The 20,531-nt window shown below is 37.7% G+C and overlaps 1 protein-coding gene across 2 annotated transcripts in view; it reads right to left on the bottom strand.

Annotated features, from left to right (window-relative positions):
• The window catches only part of LOC150081500 (bridging integrator 3-like), a 193,406-nt gene that overhangs the window by 167,393 nt on the left and 5,482 nt on the right, over positions 1-20,531 (bottom strand). For both annotated transcript variants that reach the window (XM_090379337.1, XM_090379338.1), the window contains exon 2: positions 14,507-14,566. In XM_090379337.1, the coding sequence (XP_090235463.1) occupies positions 14,507-14,514 (8 nt within the window). In that variant the 5' untranslated portion in view covers positions 14,515-14,566. The remainder of the gene's footprint in view (positions 1-14,506; positions 14,567-20,531) is intronic.

Raw genomic sequence — 20,531 nt, 5'->3', positions numbered from 1 at the left:
CAATCGACATCGATGGACAGGGCAGTGTCGAGTCAGTTTGGTGTGACATAAGCATAGGGAAATCAAAATTGAGAGTAGGAGTGTGCTATAGGCCTAATGACTCTGATGAGTATAATAAGATATTGTACAGGGAAATAGAGTGGGCCAGTAAATCAGAGAGTCTTATAATGGGGGATTTTAATTTCCCAGATATTGACTGGAATTTGTGGGTTGGTCACTCGCACACTAGCAAGGCTTTTGTGGATTTATTGGATGATTGTTTTCTACATCAGCATGTTCGTGAAGCAACAAGAGGGAGCAATACTCTTGATCTGATTATCAGTAGTGATTCTTCATGCATTAAGAATCTGCAGATAAATGAATCACTAGGTGGCAGTGATCACAGTGTGTTGAAGTGGGATTTACTCAAGGAGGTAACTACCATCAGAGGTAAAGGGAAGGGTTTTTGTTTTCATAAAGGCGACTATGATGGTCTGAGACAGTATTTAAATTCTATACAGTGGGACCAACTGATGATGTTACCAACAGCAAACTCAAAATGGGAAGCATTCAAGGAACTAATCTTGGAGGCTACCAGGCTTTACATACCAACTAAGAAATATTGTTCAAGGTTTAGGCCTAAATGGTTGTCAGATGAACTAATGAGACATGTGGCAGAGAAGAAAAATGCATGGGATACATACAAATTGTTGTTGTTGTTGTTGTTGTTGTTATTTGGTTTTTAGGAGCATTAGCAACTAAGGCCATATTGCTCCGGGATATGCGGTGGTCATTCCCTGAATGACCTTTCCGCATCCTCCGTATTTGGTGGTGATACATACAAATTAATGGGTGACATGGAAGCCTATGATAGATATACGTTGGTCTGTAACCAAGTCACAAAAGAGATTAGGCAGGCAAAGGCAGACTACGAAAAATCCTTGGCAAAGGATGCAAAGAAAAACAGAAAAGAGTTCTTTACATATTTAAACTCAAGAAGGAAAGGGATGAATCAGATTGGTCCACTGGATATTGATGGTTCAACAGTTCAGGATCCTGCTCAGGTGGCTAACAATCTAAACGAGTATTTTGCATCTACATTCACGCATGAGGAGTTATTCAGGAAGGAGAATGATGTAGGTAAAGTAAACATTGGTAGTGAGCTTGATGATTTTGTAATAACTGAGAGGAAAGTGGAGGAGAGATTGTTGAGGATAAACATAAAAAAGGCACCTGAGGTGGATGGGATCTATCCAGTTATATTAAAGGAGGCGGCAAAGGAAGTAAGCAAACCCCTAGCCATAATTATGAGAGCTTCTTTGGACTCAGGGGAGGTACCCATAGACTGGAGATGTGCAAATGTAACCCCAATTCACAAAGGAGGATCAAAGGCTGACACAAGTAATTATAGACCTGTTAGTTTAACTTCTGTTCCAGGTAAATTAATGGAGGCACTGGTTAAAGAAGCACTGCAGGATCATCTAGACAAGAATTCAGTTATAGCTCAGACGCAGCATGGTTTTGTTAAGGGCAGGTCTTGCCTGACCAATTTGATTGGATACTATGATGTAGTCACAAAAGAACTGAATGCAGGGAATAACTTTGATATTATATATTTGGATCTTAGAAAGGCTTTTGATACTGTTACACATGGAAGACTGCTGCACAAATTGGAGCAGTGTGGCATTGGAGGCAAATTGCTGCTATGGATAAGGGGATGGTTGAGTGGCAGAAGACAGAGAGTGGTAATCAATGGACACTGCTCAACGTGGACTAATGTTATTAGTGGAGTTCCTCAGGGTTCAGTGTTGGGTCCGTTGTTGTTTTCGGTGTTTATGAATGATATTGAGGATGGGATATCAAGTTTAATATCCAAGTTTGCAGATGATACAAAGGTTGGCAGGGTTGTTAAGGACACTACTGACGCTATGCTGCTGCAACAGGATCTGGAAAGGTTGAGCAGATGGGCTGAGAGGTGGCAAATGAAGTTTAACATTGACAAATGTAAAGTACTACATATGGGAAACAGTAACCCCAGAGCAACGTATCAACTCTGTGGTACTACACTGACAGTGGTGGAGAATGAAAAGGACCTGGGGGTAATTGTGCAGGCAGATATGAAGTTCTCTGAGCAGTGCAGATAAGCTGCAAGAGTAGCTCATGGTGTCTTGTCAATGATATACAGGAATTTTTCTAGCAGGGATAAGGAGGTGATTATTCCCTTGTATAAGGCAATGGTTAGGCCACATCTTGAGTACTGTATACAGGTCTGGAGGCCTCATTTCAAGAAGGATGTAGAGCTGCTGGAACGGGTACAGAGAAGGGCAACAAGATTAGTGAATGGAACAAAGGGTTGCTCTTACGAAGAAAGGCTTAAGTTTTGCGAATTACAGTGTCTGGAGACTAGGCACCAGCGAGGTGATCTGATAGAGGTGTACAAAGCCTTGAATGGGTTGAGCATGCGCAATGCTGATGGGATTCTTCCTCTTGCTCAGAATAATCACCTCAGAGGGCATAAATTCAAATTGAGGAAGGACGGATGTCGGATAAATGTGCGGAAATTTGCCTTTGGCCAGCGGGTGGTTGGTTGGTGGAACAGACTTCCATCCCTTGTGGTGGAGGTTGATAGCCTAAACAAATTTAAAGCTCAACTGGACAGGTATTTCGAACGAACGGAGGGGTGAAATGGGAGTGGTGTGTGTTTTTTTTTTTTTTTTTTTGGCTGATGCTGAATAAGCTTGCTTTCTTGCATCATATGCCTCTACTAATGCTAATGCTAAATCTTGTTACAGTGGCATGACTTGACTTCTGTCATTAACCACCGTGCCAACCTTTGTATCATCTGAAAACTTAGATAATACGCTTGATATGTCTTCATCAGTATCGTTAATAAATATTAAAAACAGTAAGGGAATTATCTGCCCATGATTTTTAAAATGTGTCCCTGGAAAGATGATACAAGAAATGCAAATCATTACATACTGAGATTACTCTTTCCAAGTCAATATTCTGCACATTACATCATGAGCTCTCTTGAAATGGTTAATGGTGACTTATTTTCTTATCATGACTGCATTATGTGAATGTCTGTAGCATAACTAGGGTGCAGAAAATGTGTCTTCTGCTTCTGGCAACAAATGGAATTAGAGAAAAGATTCAGAATAACCGAATTTATTTTAAAAATATGACTATATTTATATTATCTAAATCAATTATAAAAGCCTGTAGTTTTTATATAAAACCTACTGTAATAATTTTAATAATGCAGAAATAATGCAGTCTTATAGAAATTATATGGGAACTATTTTGTCCTCTCCTATGGTTTTTTTTTTTTTTTTTTTTTGCAGCCCACAGGATTTTTAATGTGCCCAATTAATACAATAGTCTTAATGCTCAAACAGAACAAACTTTGCCCCCATAATGATTGCATGAATTTCAAACATATCTATTTGAAAGTAGTGCAACTGGCAAAACAACCTTTTAGCAATGTCATTACATCACATAAAGCTAATCTGACAATTGTTTGAGCAATGCAATATCAGTGAACTTGTTGTGTGTTGTGAAGGCAGAGGTTGTGCCACTGTGAGTATTAAGAACATTACATTAATTAAGCAGTTTAAAAACCCACTGCAAAAAAACATGTAAAATGGTCCTCCTAACTCCATATAATTTAATAATTTAATTAATATTTTATTTATTTAATTATTATTATTATTATTTAATTCTGCGTCTAGAAACAAGATGGAGAAGCATGGCATCAATGGTGCCCTGAACTTGCTGAGGGCAGAGAACTTAAAGAAGTCTCTAGAAATATAGAATGGTATATCTTTTCCACATTCCTTATGTTGAAGCCATTTATTTCTATGAATTTGAATGGGTAAAAGTGGTAACAGTGCCTTATGTACCTTTACTCAGGGATAGGAGAAACACTTTTCCTCCCATCTCTGGTGAAAAGTTCCACTAACTTAAGAGTACAGAATACAGTTTCCTACTATAAATAGTACAAATAAGAATATTTCACCTCTACCTGCTGTGGCATCATTAATAAAACATTTATTATCTGTTTAAAACTACTAGCCAATTCACAGATTGCAATTTAGATGCTCTTTCATGGCAACAAATACAAAGCGTAACACTTGGTATGATATTTTTCTATGATTGTTAAATAAGTAAACCTTATTAAATAAATATCATTTTTAACCCAAAGGCATATGAGTAGGATCTTTGAGACCCCACACATGAGTAATGTCATGCTCTTCATCCACCCTGTCCACACAGCTGCAACTCCCAATATCTTTCAATAAAAGTGTTTTCTTTGCAAATTTTCTCTACTGAAAATTCCAGAAATCTCTGTTAGTTATTGCACAAACAGAAAAAAATGCAGGATCCTGTTCAGCCTATTTTGAATAATTATATGTATATATAATTTAAAATTATTATCTCTCACATATAATTATTGAAGTACATCGATCTCCTGTTTTTATGGCATGCATCCAATTGTTACATTCTTTAATTATAGAAGCATATGGATTTTTCAAATTATATTCAAAAACTCACAAGGTGACAATAAACATTTAAAGTGAGGCAGGAGAGAGTTTCATTTAAAAAAAAAATTAATACAATACATATATGAAATGTATAAATATGTCAAAATGCATGTATATAAAATATATACAAACTGACCAATAGACTAACAGCAGCCACAGGCAAACGAGTACATGATGCTTGCACTGCTTCTACTGGAACATAAAGCACCTGAAAAATGAGGTGTCGGGGAATTCAAGGCCTGGGGATTGTTCTTAAGGAACAAGCAAATAAGTGAGCTGTGTTAGAGATACTAAGAATGAAAACAGATACATGTATACCAGAGTATACCAATGAGGGGAACATAGTCAATAAATCTGATGAATTTGAAGTACTGGTCAAGTCATCAAATGCAGACATTGTGGGGATATTGAAGACACGGTGTCACTCAATTAATGGAAAATTTGAATATGGAGGTATACAATATGTACAGAAAGGATGTACAGCACATGGAAGGGAAAGGATGTACAGCACATGGAAGGGGAGTTATTCTCTTAGTTAAGAAGTATGTAAAATAAAGGCTGTGCAGCTGGTTGATGCAAGTGCTAATGCAATACGGAGTCAGTTTAGTATGACATAAGTACTACAAAAATAAAAATGAGAGTGAGCGTGTTATAGGCCTAATGACTTTGATGAATATAACAAGCAACTGTACAGGCATATGAAGTAAGCCAGTAAATCAGAATGTCTTATAATGTGGGATTTTAACTCTCCAGATATTGACTGGAACTTGTGAATTGGTCACTCACACAATAGCAAAAAGTTTGGGGATTTATTGGATTACTGTTTCTTACAAAAGCATATTAGAGAGTCAACAAGATAAAGTAAAATCCTACACTCATTATCAGCAATGACCCTTCATACAATAAGAATATCCAGATAAAGAACCCATATGGTGGCAGTGATCACAGTGTATTCATGTGGGATTCAATTAAAGATGTAACTAGTTGTTGTTGTTTGGTTTTTAGGAGCATTAGCAACTAAGACCATATTGCTCCGGGATATGCGGTGGTCATTCCCTGACCTTTTCGCATCCTCCGTATTTGGTGGTGACGGGCTCGAACCCCGGTCTAATCAAGAAGCGTGTGCTGCTCCTTCCCACCTGGCTACGGAGGCGCCATATAACTAGTGGCACAAGCATCATAAAGGTCAGTACAGCACTCTCAGATAGTTTTTAAATTCTGTGCAATGGGACTAACTAATGAAGTTATCAACAGCAACTTTTAAATGAAAAGCATTCAGGAATGTAGAATGCTACTAGGCTTTTTATACCAATTACTGGTATTGTTTGTTATTTCTAGCACAAGGGCTAATTAGGCAATACTGCATCTATCAATGAGATGGAGGCCATGGTGACTGTAAGAACAGTCAGACATGGTTACATAGACATATCCATTTTAGGAAGCAGAAGAATTCTGGGAGATTTGCATCATTACCTATGATATGGTGAATTATCAAAAGTTCTTCAAAATTTTGTAGAAAACTGAATGAGGCTCTTTGGGCATGAGTGTATTATTATTATTATTACTAGCCATATAGTGCAAGGAAGCCTGAGGCTTATGCAGCACCAGCTAAAAAACAATTTCCGAGAGAGAGAGAGAGAGAGAGAGAGAGAGAGAGAGAAATAAATAAATAAATAAATTTTCTGTTTATACTCCGGGACGACCAAATGATCAGAGGAGTTCACAAGATAGACAGAATACAAGAAACAGCACCGTATTCAGCAGTCACGGGCTTGAACCCCGGTCACTCAAAGCACGTGTACTTATGCACCCGCGCGCCTGACCACTAGGCTACGGCTAGTACAAGGGAATCACCAAGAAAGAGAAGATTGATGATATCCCTCAGAACCCTGGGTGTGCCAAGCCCGTACTCACCAGATGTGAGCCCCCTGCATTCAACAAGAATGTGTTTCACTGTGAGCAGAATATTGCAGTGCATACACTGCGGTGGATCATTTCCTGTGAGAAGAAAAAGATGGGTGAGCTGACTGTGACCAATGTATGCTCTGACTAGGATGCCTTCTTCATTTCTGTTTACATAGAAACTGAAAGCCCATAACTGTGGTTCAGATTTTATTTGAAGGAGCCTGTTATGCATTTGAGCTTGCCATAGAAGCGTCCATTGTTCTTTACTATCTATAAAATAGCGGTGTAGATACACCATAGATAACTCTTAAGAAACTACGATGGTAGTGTGGGAGGCATCATTTGATCTGTATCTCATATTGTACTCTTCCTTCAGGAGTTGCCATTGTATTGCACTACCTCGAATAAGTAACACTTCACTAATAGAGAAGACTATTGTTACTCATTCTCAGTGAGTACCACCACCCAGACGGCACTATTTCAAAACTATAGGCCTATCATCGGTGGGTGGGCAGGTACCCTGGTATTGCAGACATGACAACCCAGTTGTGATGATAATCACACAATATGAGAGATGCCAAAAGGTTTATATGATAATATTTAAAAATAACTAAATGCACAAGGCATAATACGTTAAGAGTAAGAATTTAATATTTATATAATATTGGTGTAGATACACCGATGATAGGCCAATAGCTTTGAAACGGAGCCATCTGGGTGGTGGTGGTGGTGGTGGTGGTACTCACTGAGAATAAGTAACAATAGTCTTCTCTATTAGTAAAGTGTTACTTATTCGAGGTAGTGCAATACCATGGCAACTCGTTGTGAAGGAAGAGCACAATATGAGATACAGTCAGTCCTCGTATAACACGTGTTTACACTACACAAATTCGATCATACACGATTTATAAATAGGAGAACGATATCGTATATAACACAAACCGAAATTCGCTTATGCACGATTTGCCTTTGTGTTTACAAGAAATGGCAGTCGAACGTGGAATCACCCCAACTGAACGCAACACAATAGGAATGAAGAGAAGATTCTGAAAATGTATTTATGTTTTTTATATCAATGAAGGGGGAAACACATTTCACCATAATAACGTAAAAACCCACACAATTCCAGCTATCGGTATTATTGCAAATGCAATTAGATCGAGTTCACTACCAAGTTTATAACAGATTCCACTAGCAGGAACGCAACTGGAAATTGTTTTTATTGTTTTATGGTAGTAACCCCCAGAAATGTGCTTTAGTAAAATGTGAGCTAGTGAGGTGTTCATAGTGTGTCTCTTCCTTTACGGTGTTGTTTATTCAGTTGCTACACGCTTGCAGCTTTGTTTATGTGTATCAGGCGTGCCTCCTCATTTTGTAATTGTGCTTTATTCCCTAAAAATGAGTAAAATACTTAAAAGGAAGCGTCCTGGTGAAGACACTACAGATTCAGAGAGAAAAAGAAAAGCAATATCGATAAACAGAGGCGGACTGAGTCAAAAATTCTTACCTAAGAATATTTGTAGTGGCCTCATACTAGCATTTATGGCCAAAATCACACCGGCCCACCGGGGTTTCCCTGGTAAGGCTTATGGCCAGTCCGCCTCTGTCGATAGAGAAAAAATATGAAATTGTGAAACGCTTTGAGCGTGAAAGACTGTATGATATTGCAAGTGCTACAGACCTAAATGAGGCAACGCTGAGAATTACAAAGAATGCAGAGAAAATAAAAACAACTTTCATTGCAGGAACAGCTCAAAAGTGTAATTAAAATCCATTAGATTAAGACACAAAGAATTGGAAGAGATGGAACGGCTGTTATATGTTTGTATAGAAATTCAAACAAAAAACAAGTTTGCTTACAATAGAAACAAAAGCATTAGCAATATTTTGTTACGTAATAAAATACGTAAGTATTTTATTATAATAATTTATTGTTTTTGGTAATGTTTTGGTTACAAATGTGTGTTCAACCTTGGGTGGTCGGCACCTAACTATTTTTCCCATAGGGCTTGTTGTTTATATTGCACGATTTTGCATTGCACAAGGGTTTCTAGGAACACAACTATCATGCTATATGAGGACTGACTGTACAGAGCAAATGATGCCTCTCACACTGCCATCGTAGTTTCTTAAGAGTTATCTATGGTGTATCTACACTGATATTATATAGATATTAAACTCTTACTCTTAACATATTATGCCTTGTGCATTTAGTTATTTTTAAATTGTTCTTTATATATACTTCTTATATTGGAACTGTAGTCAATGTATGGAATGTAATAATGTGGCGATGCTCTGCTGGATGAATGTTTGTCTGTATAATCTGCTATTTCGTTCCCTGATATCCCAGTGTGGCCTAAGATCTAGCAAAGGACGACTGCTTGCTGGTGTTCCTGGGTTTGCATCAGCTGATGCATCAGTGAGGAGGAATTTTGTAAGGATAAGAGTGTACTCTGCAAGTCTTTATATATTACACTTTTCTGAATGGACAGATGGAAAATATATTCCAGGGCAAGCTTGATGGTGCATAATTCAGCTCTATAACTGTTGCATTCAGTGGGAAGTGAAACAGAGATGATGTTATGGGGGAAGACAGCTGCAGCACCAAATCCACTCTTGGACTTAGACCATCAGCGTATATATTTTTGTAAAATGTGGGTAATTGTGTGTGTGTGTGTGTGTGTGTGTGTGTGTGTGTGTGTGTGTGTGTGTGTGTGTGAACAGTTTGGAGTTGTTGTATGCTTATATAAGGGAATGTTTTTCTCAGTTTAAGAAATAACAGCCACAGGATGGTTTGATAAAAAACCTGAATGACATGGATGATCTGAACCGTTTGGGTCTTGGAGGACTTTGTCAAGATGTATATTCCAAGTTTGTGATAATGCCTGCAATCTGATACCAGTAGGCTGAACTGTCCTGGGTTTATTTCTATAGTACATTGTGAAATGTGGATCATTAAGTATCAGTCTAATGGGGTGGTAAGTAGACTTCGAATTTTGGCTGCGTAGTTTAAGAACTTTGAATGAATGAATTTACAGTACCGGCAATACTTTTGGTCTGATTTATTCTTATTGCAAATAAGGTTGCACTGAGAACAAAGATACTGTTCAAGGTTTAGTATCTTGCCCTAAATGGATGTCAGATGTACTGAAGAGAATCATGGCAGATGAAGAATGCACGGGATGTATGTAAATCATCAGGTGATACAGTAGCCTAAAGTAGAAATAAATTGGTCTGCAATCAAATCTCAAAGGAGGTTAGGCAAGAGAAGGCAGAATACAAGAAGTCGCTGGCACAGCCAGAGTCCTGAGCTGGATATCATCATACTTCTCTTTCTTGGTGATTCCTTTCTACTACTGACTCTTGCTCTCTCTCTCTCTCTCTCTCTCTCTCTGCGAGTAACTTGTGAATTTTTTTTTTTTTTGGCTGTTGCAGTATAAGCCTCAGGCTTCCTTGCATCATATGGCTAATAATAATAATAATAATAATAATAAAGAATGCAAAGATAAACAGCAAAGACTTCTTATGTAAAAGTAAAAGAAAGGGGATGAATCATATTAGTCCACTAGATATGAATGTTTTAACTGCTGATGAACTTGCTCAGCTGCTGACAAACTGAATTAGTATTCTGCATCTACATTCACACATGAGGAATGTTTTAGAGATGAGTATGCCAGAAGTGTATAAAATTCTAACAGGGAGATGAATAATTTTGTGAAAACTGAGAGTAAAGGGGAATAAAAGTTATTGAAGCTAAATCAAAAAAAGGCACGTGGGGTGGTTGGGATCTACTCTATATTAAGGGCAGCAGAAAAGGAGGCAAGCAAACCTTTAGCCATAATTATGAAAGCATCCTTGGATTCAGCAGAGGTGAACCCAAGGATGCTATGGACTGGAGATGTGCAAATATATCCCCAATCCACAAAGGCCATCAAAAAATGACAGGAATAATTACAGACCTATTAGCTTAACGTCCATTCCAGGGAAAATAAGGAGGTCTCTGGTGAAAGAATTAATGCAGGACCATCTAGCCAGGAATGCAATTATACTGCAGTCACAGCAGGGATTTATTAAGGCAGTGGTTCCCAAACTACTGAGATCTACGGACCCCTTCAAAAATCAAAAAAAGTTTATATATATATGTAAACCCCAGGGCCTCACATCTGGTGAGTATGGGCTTGGCAAACCCAGGGTCCTGAGCTGGATATCACCATTCTTCCCTTTCTTGGTGATTCCCTTCTACTTCTCTCTCTCTCTCTCTCTCTCTCTCTCTCTCTCTCTCTCTCTCTCTCTCTCTTAGGGTAAGATGGGAATTTTTTTTTTTGGCTGGTGCAGCATAAGCCTCAGGCTTCCTTGCATCATATGGCTAATAATAATAATATATTTCTCTGTGTGTGTGTATATAAGTATGAACGCTGGGTTTTCTGAAAAGAAAATTCAAAGTTTTATGTTTAAAATAATTCAACTTTATTCTTATTTTTACATAAATGTATAATAATAACTTTATTTATAATCAGTTTGCTATACATAGAAAAAATAATTTGACCAGTTCCAGATGGTCTGTTTTGCAGATCCCCTGGAAGTGGTCTATGGATCCCAGTTTGGGAAACACTGTATTAAAGGAAGGTCTTGTCTGACAAATTTGATTGGATACTATGATGCAGTAACAAAGGAACTTACTATGATTTTTTAGCGTTTCTCACCAACCACTGAAGTGAAAATGAAAACCAAAATCTTAATAACTTTGTATTTAAATTTATAATAGATTTACAGTAGATCAAACAAAACACACAATTAAATTTACAGTGGATATACAAATAAAATACTGATAATACAATAAAATATACTAGATTTCAGTTAACTTGTTTTCAGTTATTTTAGCACTTTTAATCTAGTATATTTTTTTGTATTATCAGTATTTTTTTTTGTATATCCACTGTAAATTTAATTATATTTGTTTTGTTTGATCTACTGTAAATCTATTATAAATTTAAATACAAAGTTATTAAGATTTTGGTTTTTGTTTTCACTTCAATGGTTGGTGAGAAATGCTAAAAAATCATAGTATGAATATACCCAACCCCAGAGGCCTATTTGAATAAAGGAACTTGATACAAAAAATAATTTTGAAATTTTCATATCATATATACTTAGATTTCAGAAAAGCTTTTAATACTGTTGCACATAAAAGACTGCTTTACAAATTGAAACAGTGTGGGATTAAGGGCAAGTTACCACTATGCATAAAGGGATGGTTGATTGAGAGAAAGAGAGTTGTTACTAATGGGCACTGATCTTCTCAGCCAGATGTTAGTGGAGTCATCCACGGTTCAGTGCAGGGCATGTTGTTTTTAATATTTATTAATGATATGATGAAGATATATTAGGCTTAATGTCTAAGTTTGCAGATGATACCAATGTTGGCAGGGTGGTTAATGACAATAATCATAGTACGCTATTGCAACAAGATCTAGATAAATTAAGCGAAGGGTGGACCGAGAAATTAGGGTGGACTGAAAAGTGGCAGTTGAAGTTTTTAACACTGACAAATGCAAGGTTTATAAGGGTAGCAGCATACTCAGATTAATATACTGTGTACTACCATGCTCAGGATAGTAGAGAATGAAATAGATCTGGAAACAAATTAGTGTAGCTGGAATATTAAGTGCTCTGAGCAGTAAAACAGGCTGCCAGCAGCAGCCCATGGGATTTTGTCTACATATTGCCTTATACAACTGGGTCAGTATAACTGATCCAGTTGTATAAGGCAATGGTCAGGCCACATCTTAAGTACTGCTTACAGCTCTGAATCTATTAAAGCAGGTGCAGAGAAGAGCCAGAGCCAGTTTTAAGGCTGTTGTGGCCCCTAAGCTATAACTTTTAAGAGCCCCCCTTTACTGAGTACATTTTAGGTTTAATAGCATTGCATGCTCATCAAAGGGTGCATTTAAAATGATACATACATAGTAAACCATATATTTTTATTATTAACTGTTAAAAAATAGCATTAGCATTAGTAGAGGCATACGATGCAAGAAAGCAAGCTTATGCAGCATCAGCCAAAAAAAAAAAAAAAAAAAGCTCCGATTTCACCCCTCCGTTCGTTCCAAATACCTGTCCAGCTCAGCCTTAAATTTATTTAGGCTATCAACTTCCCCAACAAAAGATGGTCTGTTCCACCAATCAACTACCTGCTGGCTAAGGGCAAACTTCCGCACACCTATCCTACGACTGTCTTTCCTCAATTTGAATTTATGCCCTCTCAGGTGATTATTCTGAGCAAGAGGAAGAATCCCATCAGCATTGAGCATGCTCAAACCATTCGAGACTTTATACACCTCAATCAGACCACCTTGCACATGCCTAGTCTACAAACACTGTAATCTGCAAAACTTAAGCTTTTCTTCGTAAGAGCAACCATTTGTTCCATTCACTAACCTTGTTGCCCTTCTCTGTACTCGTTCCAACAGCTCTACATTCTTAAAATGATACCTCCAGACCTGTACACAGTACCCAAGGTGTGACCTGACCATCGCCTTATACCAGGGAATAATCCCCTCCTTATCCTTGCTAGAAAAATTCCTGTATATCATTGACAAGACACCATGAGCTACTCTTGCAGACCATCTGCACTGCACAGAAAACTTCATGTCTGCCTGCACAATTACTCCCAGGTCCTTTTCATTTTCTACCACTGTCGGTGTAGTACCACAGATTTGATACGTTATTCTGCGGTTAATGATTCTCATATGAAGTACTACTTTACATTTGTCAACGTTAAACTTCATTTGTCACCTCTCAGCCAATCTGCTCAACTTTTCTAGATTCTGTTGCAGCAGCATACTGTCATTAATGTCATTAACAACTCTGCCGACCTTCGTATCGTCTGCAAACTTGGACATTAAGCCTGATATACCATCATCAATATCATTTATAAATACAGAAAACAATGGACCAAACACTGAACCCTGAGGGACTCCACTAATAACATTAATCCACGAAGAGCAGTGTCCATTGATTACCACTCTCTGTCTTCTCCCACACAACCATCCCTTTTTCCATAGCAGCAATTTGCCTCCAATGCTACATTGCTCCAATTTGTACAGCAGACTTCCATGTGCAACGGTATCAAAAGCCTTTATAAGATCCAAATATATGATATCAAAGTTACTCCCTGCATCCAGTTGCTTTGTGACCACATCATAGTATCCAATCAAATTGGTCAGACAAGACTTCCCTTTAACAAACCCATTCTGTGTCTGAGCTATAATTGAAGTCTTGTCTAGATGATCCTGCAGTGCTTCTTTAACAAGTGCCTCCAACAAGTGCCTTTAACTCCTGGAACAGAAGTTAAACTAACAGGTCTATAATTACTTGTGTCATTCTTTGATCCTCCTTTGTGAATTGGGTTCACATTTGCACATCTCCAGTCCATGGGGACCTCTCCTGAGTCCAAGGAAGCTCTCATGATTATGGCTAAGATGGACAGGTGATATTGGAATTTTTTTTTTTTTGTTTGCTGATGCTGTTTAAGCTTGTTTTCTTGTATCATTTGGCTTTACTAATACTAATAATAAATAAGTTTAAAAAATGATTTTCACAGTTGTGTTCATAACAGATTGAAAATAAAACTGGCAGTGAACAATTCTGAAATATTTCTTGCTGATTTTTAAGGTTATAAATGGGATAAATTTTTCTGCACTCACATGCAATCCTCAAAACCCATTAGTGTGATTGCATTAGATGCTATTACAATTTTGAATTCAAAGGAAACCAGAAATTTCGTAATTTTTTTTTAATGATGGTTAGTTTGGCTGAGATTAATATAATCTCAACCAAGGCTAACAATCATCAGTTTTGCTCAGCATGGCCAGTGAGCTGGACTGGAGGAACTTTGGATCCTTTAGCCCCTGACGACCTCAACCTCTATTCTATATCCTATAAATTCCATTAATCTTGTGGCTGTACTGGAGTATAAGAGAGAATATCTAATTTCTTTAATTAACAAATTCATAAAAATCTCATTAAAATAATTTAAAATGTGGGAAAAAAAGAATTAATTAATCTGACCTTACCAGCTCATTTTAATTTTAATGAGTGTTCTGTCATATATGGCTAGCTGATAAAATAAGGTGCTAAAATAAAAAAATAAAAGGAAATTAAAATAACACAAAATAGTTCTAAATTTTTATAAAGTATACTAAAATATTATTAATTTCAATGAATCACCTATAATTAAATAACCTTTCAATAGAAAAAGAAAACATGTGACAAACTCACAATAATCACCATATCTTGGTTAAAAAGTAAACAAGGCACCTGGACTGATGGAATCAGAACAATTATAATAATAGAAATAGGAAAAGAGATATTTTCCTATTTCTATTATTATAATTTGTTTTTATTATAAGATTTTGTTATTATAGCCTAAAAACTTTTGGCTATAATAACAAAAGAATCCCTGGATTGCTGGAAAGTCTCAATAAATTGGAGATGTACAAATGTGTCATCTACTCATAAAAGGCAGTCGAAAGGTTAAAGCGGATAATTACAGATTTGTTAAGTCTGATTTTTGTCAGACTTACGAAGGTGACAAAAATTATTTAAAAAATTAAAAAATAACTAATAAAGAAATGGTCAACCAATCTGGTTAGCTATTATGAGGGCATCACAATTGAAGTGGATGCAAAGAATAATTTTGATGTCACATACCTGCACATCAGTAAAACTTCTGGAATACTGTCTTTGATACTTTTCCATATAAAATATCATTGCCCCTAATGCCAAATGAGCAAGTCACTACAACAGATAAAACAAGGGTTAAGCGGTAGAAGACAGAGCAGTCAAACTGATTAGCAACCATGAAGTTATCACAAAGGAACAGGATACAAAGAATAAGTTTTACATTGTATATTATATCACATATATGACTGTTGTTAAACTGGAGCAATGTGGCATTGTGGATGCAAGTTCCTGCTGTGGATAAAGGAACAGTTAAGTGGTAGGCAAAAAAGAATGCAAACAAATGGCCACTGCTCTTCATAGGTCAGTGTGATAAGTAGGGTTCCATAGCAATGGAGTAGGAGTTGAGTTACTTGCTGTTTTTAATATTTATTGATGTGGATATTTCAAATTTAACAAATGGGCTGAAAATTGTACAACTGAGGTTTAACACTAATAAATGTAAGGAACATCTGGATAGGAGTAATACCAGACTAATGCACTATTCGGGTGGTACCAAACTCAAGGCAGTGGAATATGAAAAAGATTTAGGGCCATGCTTGAAATTCTCTGAGAAAAAATCTGATAGAACAACCCATGGGGGTTCTGTCATTGATATACAGGAACTTTGCCAGCAAGCACAAAGATGATCATAGCATTTATAAAAAAATGGTCAGGCCACAATTGGAATATTATATACAGGCTTAGAAACTTCATTTTAGAAAGAACATGGATTTGTTGGAAATGGTGCAGAGAAGAGCAACAAGATTAGTGGAAAACAAAAGAAAGGGGGATGGGGTTGTGAAATTTGGGTGTGATGTCATAATCAATAAAGGTGGAAAATTTGGGGTTCTTCAAAATGTTTTTTTAGAAAATTTTGCATATTTTTCTGAATTAACATGCTAAAGTGCATTCAATGGGGTTTAACAGTCACATTCATGAAACCATTGCTACTGCATATATTCCTTACTATTTGGGATTAACAGAATGGATTTTGAGGATATTATGGACTTGTCAGACATGCTGCGTACAGCTGCTGAGGTGGAGGCTGCACATAGTTGTTTCAAGGGTTTGTTTGTTTGTTATTTGGTTTTCAGGAGCATTAGCAACTAAGGCCATATTGCTCCGGGATATGCAGTGGTCATTCCCTGACCTTTCCGCATCCTCCGTATTTGGTGGTGACGGGCTCGAACCCCGGTTTAATCAAGAAGCATGTGCTACGCACTGCTGCTCCTTCCCACCTGGCTATGGAGGCGCTGTTTCAAGGGTAAATGACCCCTTACCAGTTAGAGTCTTGCCAGTTAGCATTAGCATTAGTAGAGGCATTTGATGCAAGAAAGCAAGCTTATGCAGCATCAGCCAAAAAAAAATAAATAAATAAATAAAATAAAATAAATAAATAAAAAAATAAATAACCACTTCCACTTCACCCCTCTGTTCGTTCAAAATACCTGTCCAGCTGAGCCTTAAACTTATTTAGGCTATCAACTTCCACGACAAGGGATGGAAGTCTGTTCCACCAACCAACCACTCGCTGGCTAAAGGCAAATTTCCTCACGTCTATCCTACATCTGTCTTTTCTCAATTTGAATTTATGCCCTCTCAGGTGATTATTCTGAGCGAGAGGAAGAATCCCATCAGCATTGAGCATGCTCAAACCATTCAATGCTTTATACACCTCTATCAGATCACCTCGCTGGTGCCTAGTCTCCAGACACTGTAATTTGCAAAACTTAAGCCTTTCTTTGTAAGAGCACCCCTTTGTTCCATTCACTAATCTTGTTGCCCTTCTCTGTACCTATATGGGTACAAGTAAAACTACATACTAGATCAAATATGTGGATTGTGGGAACTGTTATATAGGGGAATCAGCATGTAGGTTTAAATATCATATTGTCACTACCATAATTAGAAATCCTCATAACTCCACTTTTGGTTGAAAATGACATTCTCGTGCAATCAATTAGGAGAAGGTGGAACTAATCAGTTCAGAAAACCTTGTAACTCCAGTAAATTTAAAAAACTGTCAAATAACCATTTTAACAAACCTCATAACTCCATCACTGTGTAAAACAATTTTGCAAAACAATGTGCAATAGCATTAAAAGCCTTCCAAAAATCCAAGTACATGTATATGATATCAAAATTATACTTTGCATCCAGTTCCTTTGTGACCACATTGTAGTATCCAAACAAATTGGTCAGACAAAACTTCCCTTTAACAAACCCATGCTGTGTCCTAACTATAATTGAAGTCTTGTCTAGATATCATTGCAGTGCTTCTTTAACCAGCACCTCCATTAATTTCCCCAGAACACAACAATGGAGATTACACGCAGGCAACACAGGGCACAAGATTCTCCATGGCAGTGTGTTGGTTCCATGAGTGGTAGCTATTGTTATTGTCTCAATTGTCAGGGAAATGGAAAATATATTTTTCAAAAAGAATAGATGGAAGAGGACAAGCATATTTCTGCCTGGGAGAAAAGCTGATGACATTGTAAAGCAGGTACCATCTTTTAATGGCACAACTGCTGTATGATATTGAGTACTAATGATATTGAGTAGGATATTTAAGGATTTACTCAAGAAGCAGGGAAATGTTAAGATAAGGTCACAAGTTAGGATTAAATGAGTGTCTAGAATTCTGCCTAGACATGACAGAAGGAAGCATATAATGACAGCCTTGTCAATCAGTTCGACCATGCAAGGCTCATCGGGTAGAATTTTTCCTAGCATGGTCTGTTTTTATAGGGATAGGATACACTTAAATAAAAGGGGTGCAAGAATATTGTTGCTACTATCGAGGTGGGTCAGAAAATTGTTGGCTTTGGAGGGGGGATTCACAGAGATTAATAATAGTTTCAGAAAGAAATACAAGTGATTCTTGTACTACCTGTATTAGAACATGTAGAAGCCTGAAATGCAAGGTGTTGGAAGTTAGAAGGTATTCTGGGGAGGGATCAGTATGAGACAAGCAAATACATGGGTTATGTTAAAGTTACCAAAACAAAAAGAGGTGCACATATACTTGCATATGAATAAAATTGAATATGAAGTTTTTTTTTTTTTTTTTTATGAGAACCCCAAACACGAAAGGTATCAAAACCTATAGTACTTAGTACCATGCATGGGTTGAAGGAGAAGTATGGGGAGAGGGGATGCCGGAAACTTTGCTCTAGAGACTAAACATGGGTTTCACCACTTCAAGCCTCCAATAAGCAAAGTGGTGGTATTTCACCGGTTGATGAAAGTCATCTACCACCTGGTTAAGTCATAAAATGCAGATGTTGCAGGGATATTAGAAACATGATGTGACACAGATATAAGGAATGCAGAATTTGCATTCCTTTATGCAAATTCTGCATTCCTTATATAGACAGGAAATAGCAGGAAATAGCATTTCCTGTCTAGCAGACCACAGGTTCCCCCTGACTCCACATGGTAACTTTGTGACATAATACAAACTTTGTGAAGGCCAGATAAGGTGTGTATTGTGTGATTTGTGTAGTATAGTGTTAGGTTATATTGTACATCTGGACAGTTAATCTAGGAGCCTGTTGAACACCACCTGTCTCTAGTTTCTATCCTGGGCATGGGGAGTGGGGCTAGGTAAGTAGACTCATAATAGCTCTGGCAGGGCACATCCTGGCATTGTATGAGCTTACCAGGGAAAGCAAAAAAGGTGAAGTTCCTGTTGGGAAAGGAGTACAAGGATGACAGCATAAGTGCGAAATATAGTTGAAAGAAAAGGTGGCAGACAGTAGGGAGACTTCCCTTAGGAATTAGAAGAACAGGGGATAGAAGGGGATTCATGTGGGGGGGGATAATAAGAACAGTATAAAGGGTGGTGTTAGGATCCATCTGGCAAAATGTTTTAGATAGAAATGGGAGAGGGACTAAACCCTAGTAATATAGGAGGGTTATAAAATCATAGAGGCAGCTCTATGCAGGCTTGGTCCCCTGCTTGCTCACAGTGGCCAGTTAATCCAACAGTGGGGAGAGACTAGCTGCTTCCTGTGTTAGCATCCTACACCATGCTGCCAAGATGGTGTTGGATGCTGACATGGTTCTATTTGATCTGGTGTTAGCAAGTATGATATCAGTCAGGGAAATCAAGGCGCCTCCATTAGTGGCACCACCCACCAGGTGAAAGTCAAATTTGGCACGGGACTATACATGACACAAACATGGCTTTCAAGCTTACAAGTACACAAAAAAAATTTTTTTTTTTTTTATGTACAGGGTGATCCAAAAGTCAGTAAACAAATAATCAGTATTTCAGTGAATTTTTGACGTATGATAACGAGATTAGGACAGAAATGCATAGAATTACGTGGGTTTTTTCCGAAAGAATGTCAAAATTATTTCCAAATATGTCCACCAGGTGGCACTTTATCTGTAACACCACAAAGCACCTTATTATAGTAAATGTTCAATGTGGTGGTCTTCGTTGTCAAGCACTGCCTGAAGACGAGTAACGACGTTATGGACAGCATGAAACAGCATTTCTGGAGGCATCATCGATACCTGCCGTTGTATAGTCTTTTAGCATTGCCAATGACGTTGGGTGATCTTTATAAACCTGTGCCTTCAGGTAGCCCCATAGCCAAAAATCGCAGGGCGTCAGATCTGGAGACCTTGGTGGCCATTCATGCTGAAAGTGACGGCTTATCACTCGATTCTCTCCAAACACTGAGAGTAACAGTTGTTTCACAGGAGAAGCAATATGGCGTGGTGCTCCATCCTGCATGAATGTCACAACATCCAAAGCTTGCCTTTCCCCCAGGCTAGGGATAACGCAGTTTTGTAACAGGTCAGCATAATGCTAACCTGTGACAGTTTCAAAACCACTGTCACTGATTTCCTGAAAGAAAACTGGCCCTATAACAAAAGAAGAAGTGAATTCACACCACACTGTTACTTTTGACTGATGCAATGGAATTTTTGTGTAAGCTTGAGGGTTTCCGTTGCCCAAATTCTGCAATTGTGTGTGTTTACAGTGCCACTGAGAGTGAAATGGACTTCATCCATCCACAAAACATTGACAGCCAGCTGTCACGTTCTTCAATTTGCTGAAAGAACCATAACGCAGATGTTTCCTGCTTTGCAAAATCGGGACACCTAAGTTCTCGAAGGTGTTGAATTTTGTACGGATATCTATGGAGGACTACTCTTAGTGCTCTCCACACACTTCTATATGGGACGCCAGTTCGACGTGAAACTTCACGAGAGCTTGCTTCCCCATGTGATAATGATGCCATTAGAGTATCCATGTCTTCCACAACCGTAGCCACAGTTAGCATTAGTAGAGGCATATGATGCAAGAAAGCAAGCTTATGCAGTATCAGCCAAAAAAAAAAAAAAAAAAAAACATGC

The sequence above is a fragment of the Mastigoproctus giganteus genome, chromosome 8, assembly GCF_048544385.1.
Source record: "Mastigoproctus giganteus isolate SK-2022 chromosome 8, ASM4854438v1, whole genome shotgun sequence".
NCBI lineage: Eukaryota > Metazoa > Arthropoda > Arachnida > Uropygi > Thelyphonidae > Mastigoproctus > Mastigoproctus giganteus.
Note: the sequence above shows the minus strand (reverse complement) of the source record. Positions and strands in the feature narration are given on the sequence as shown.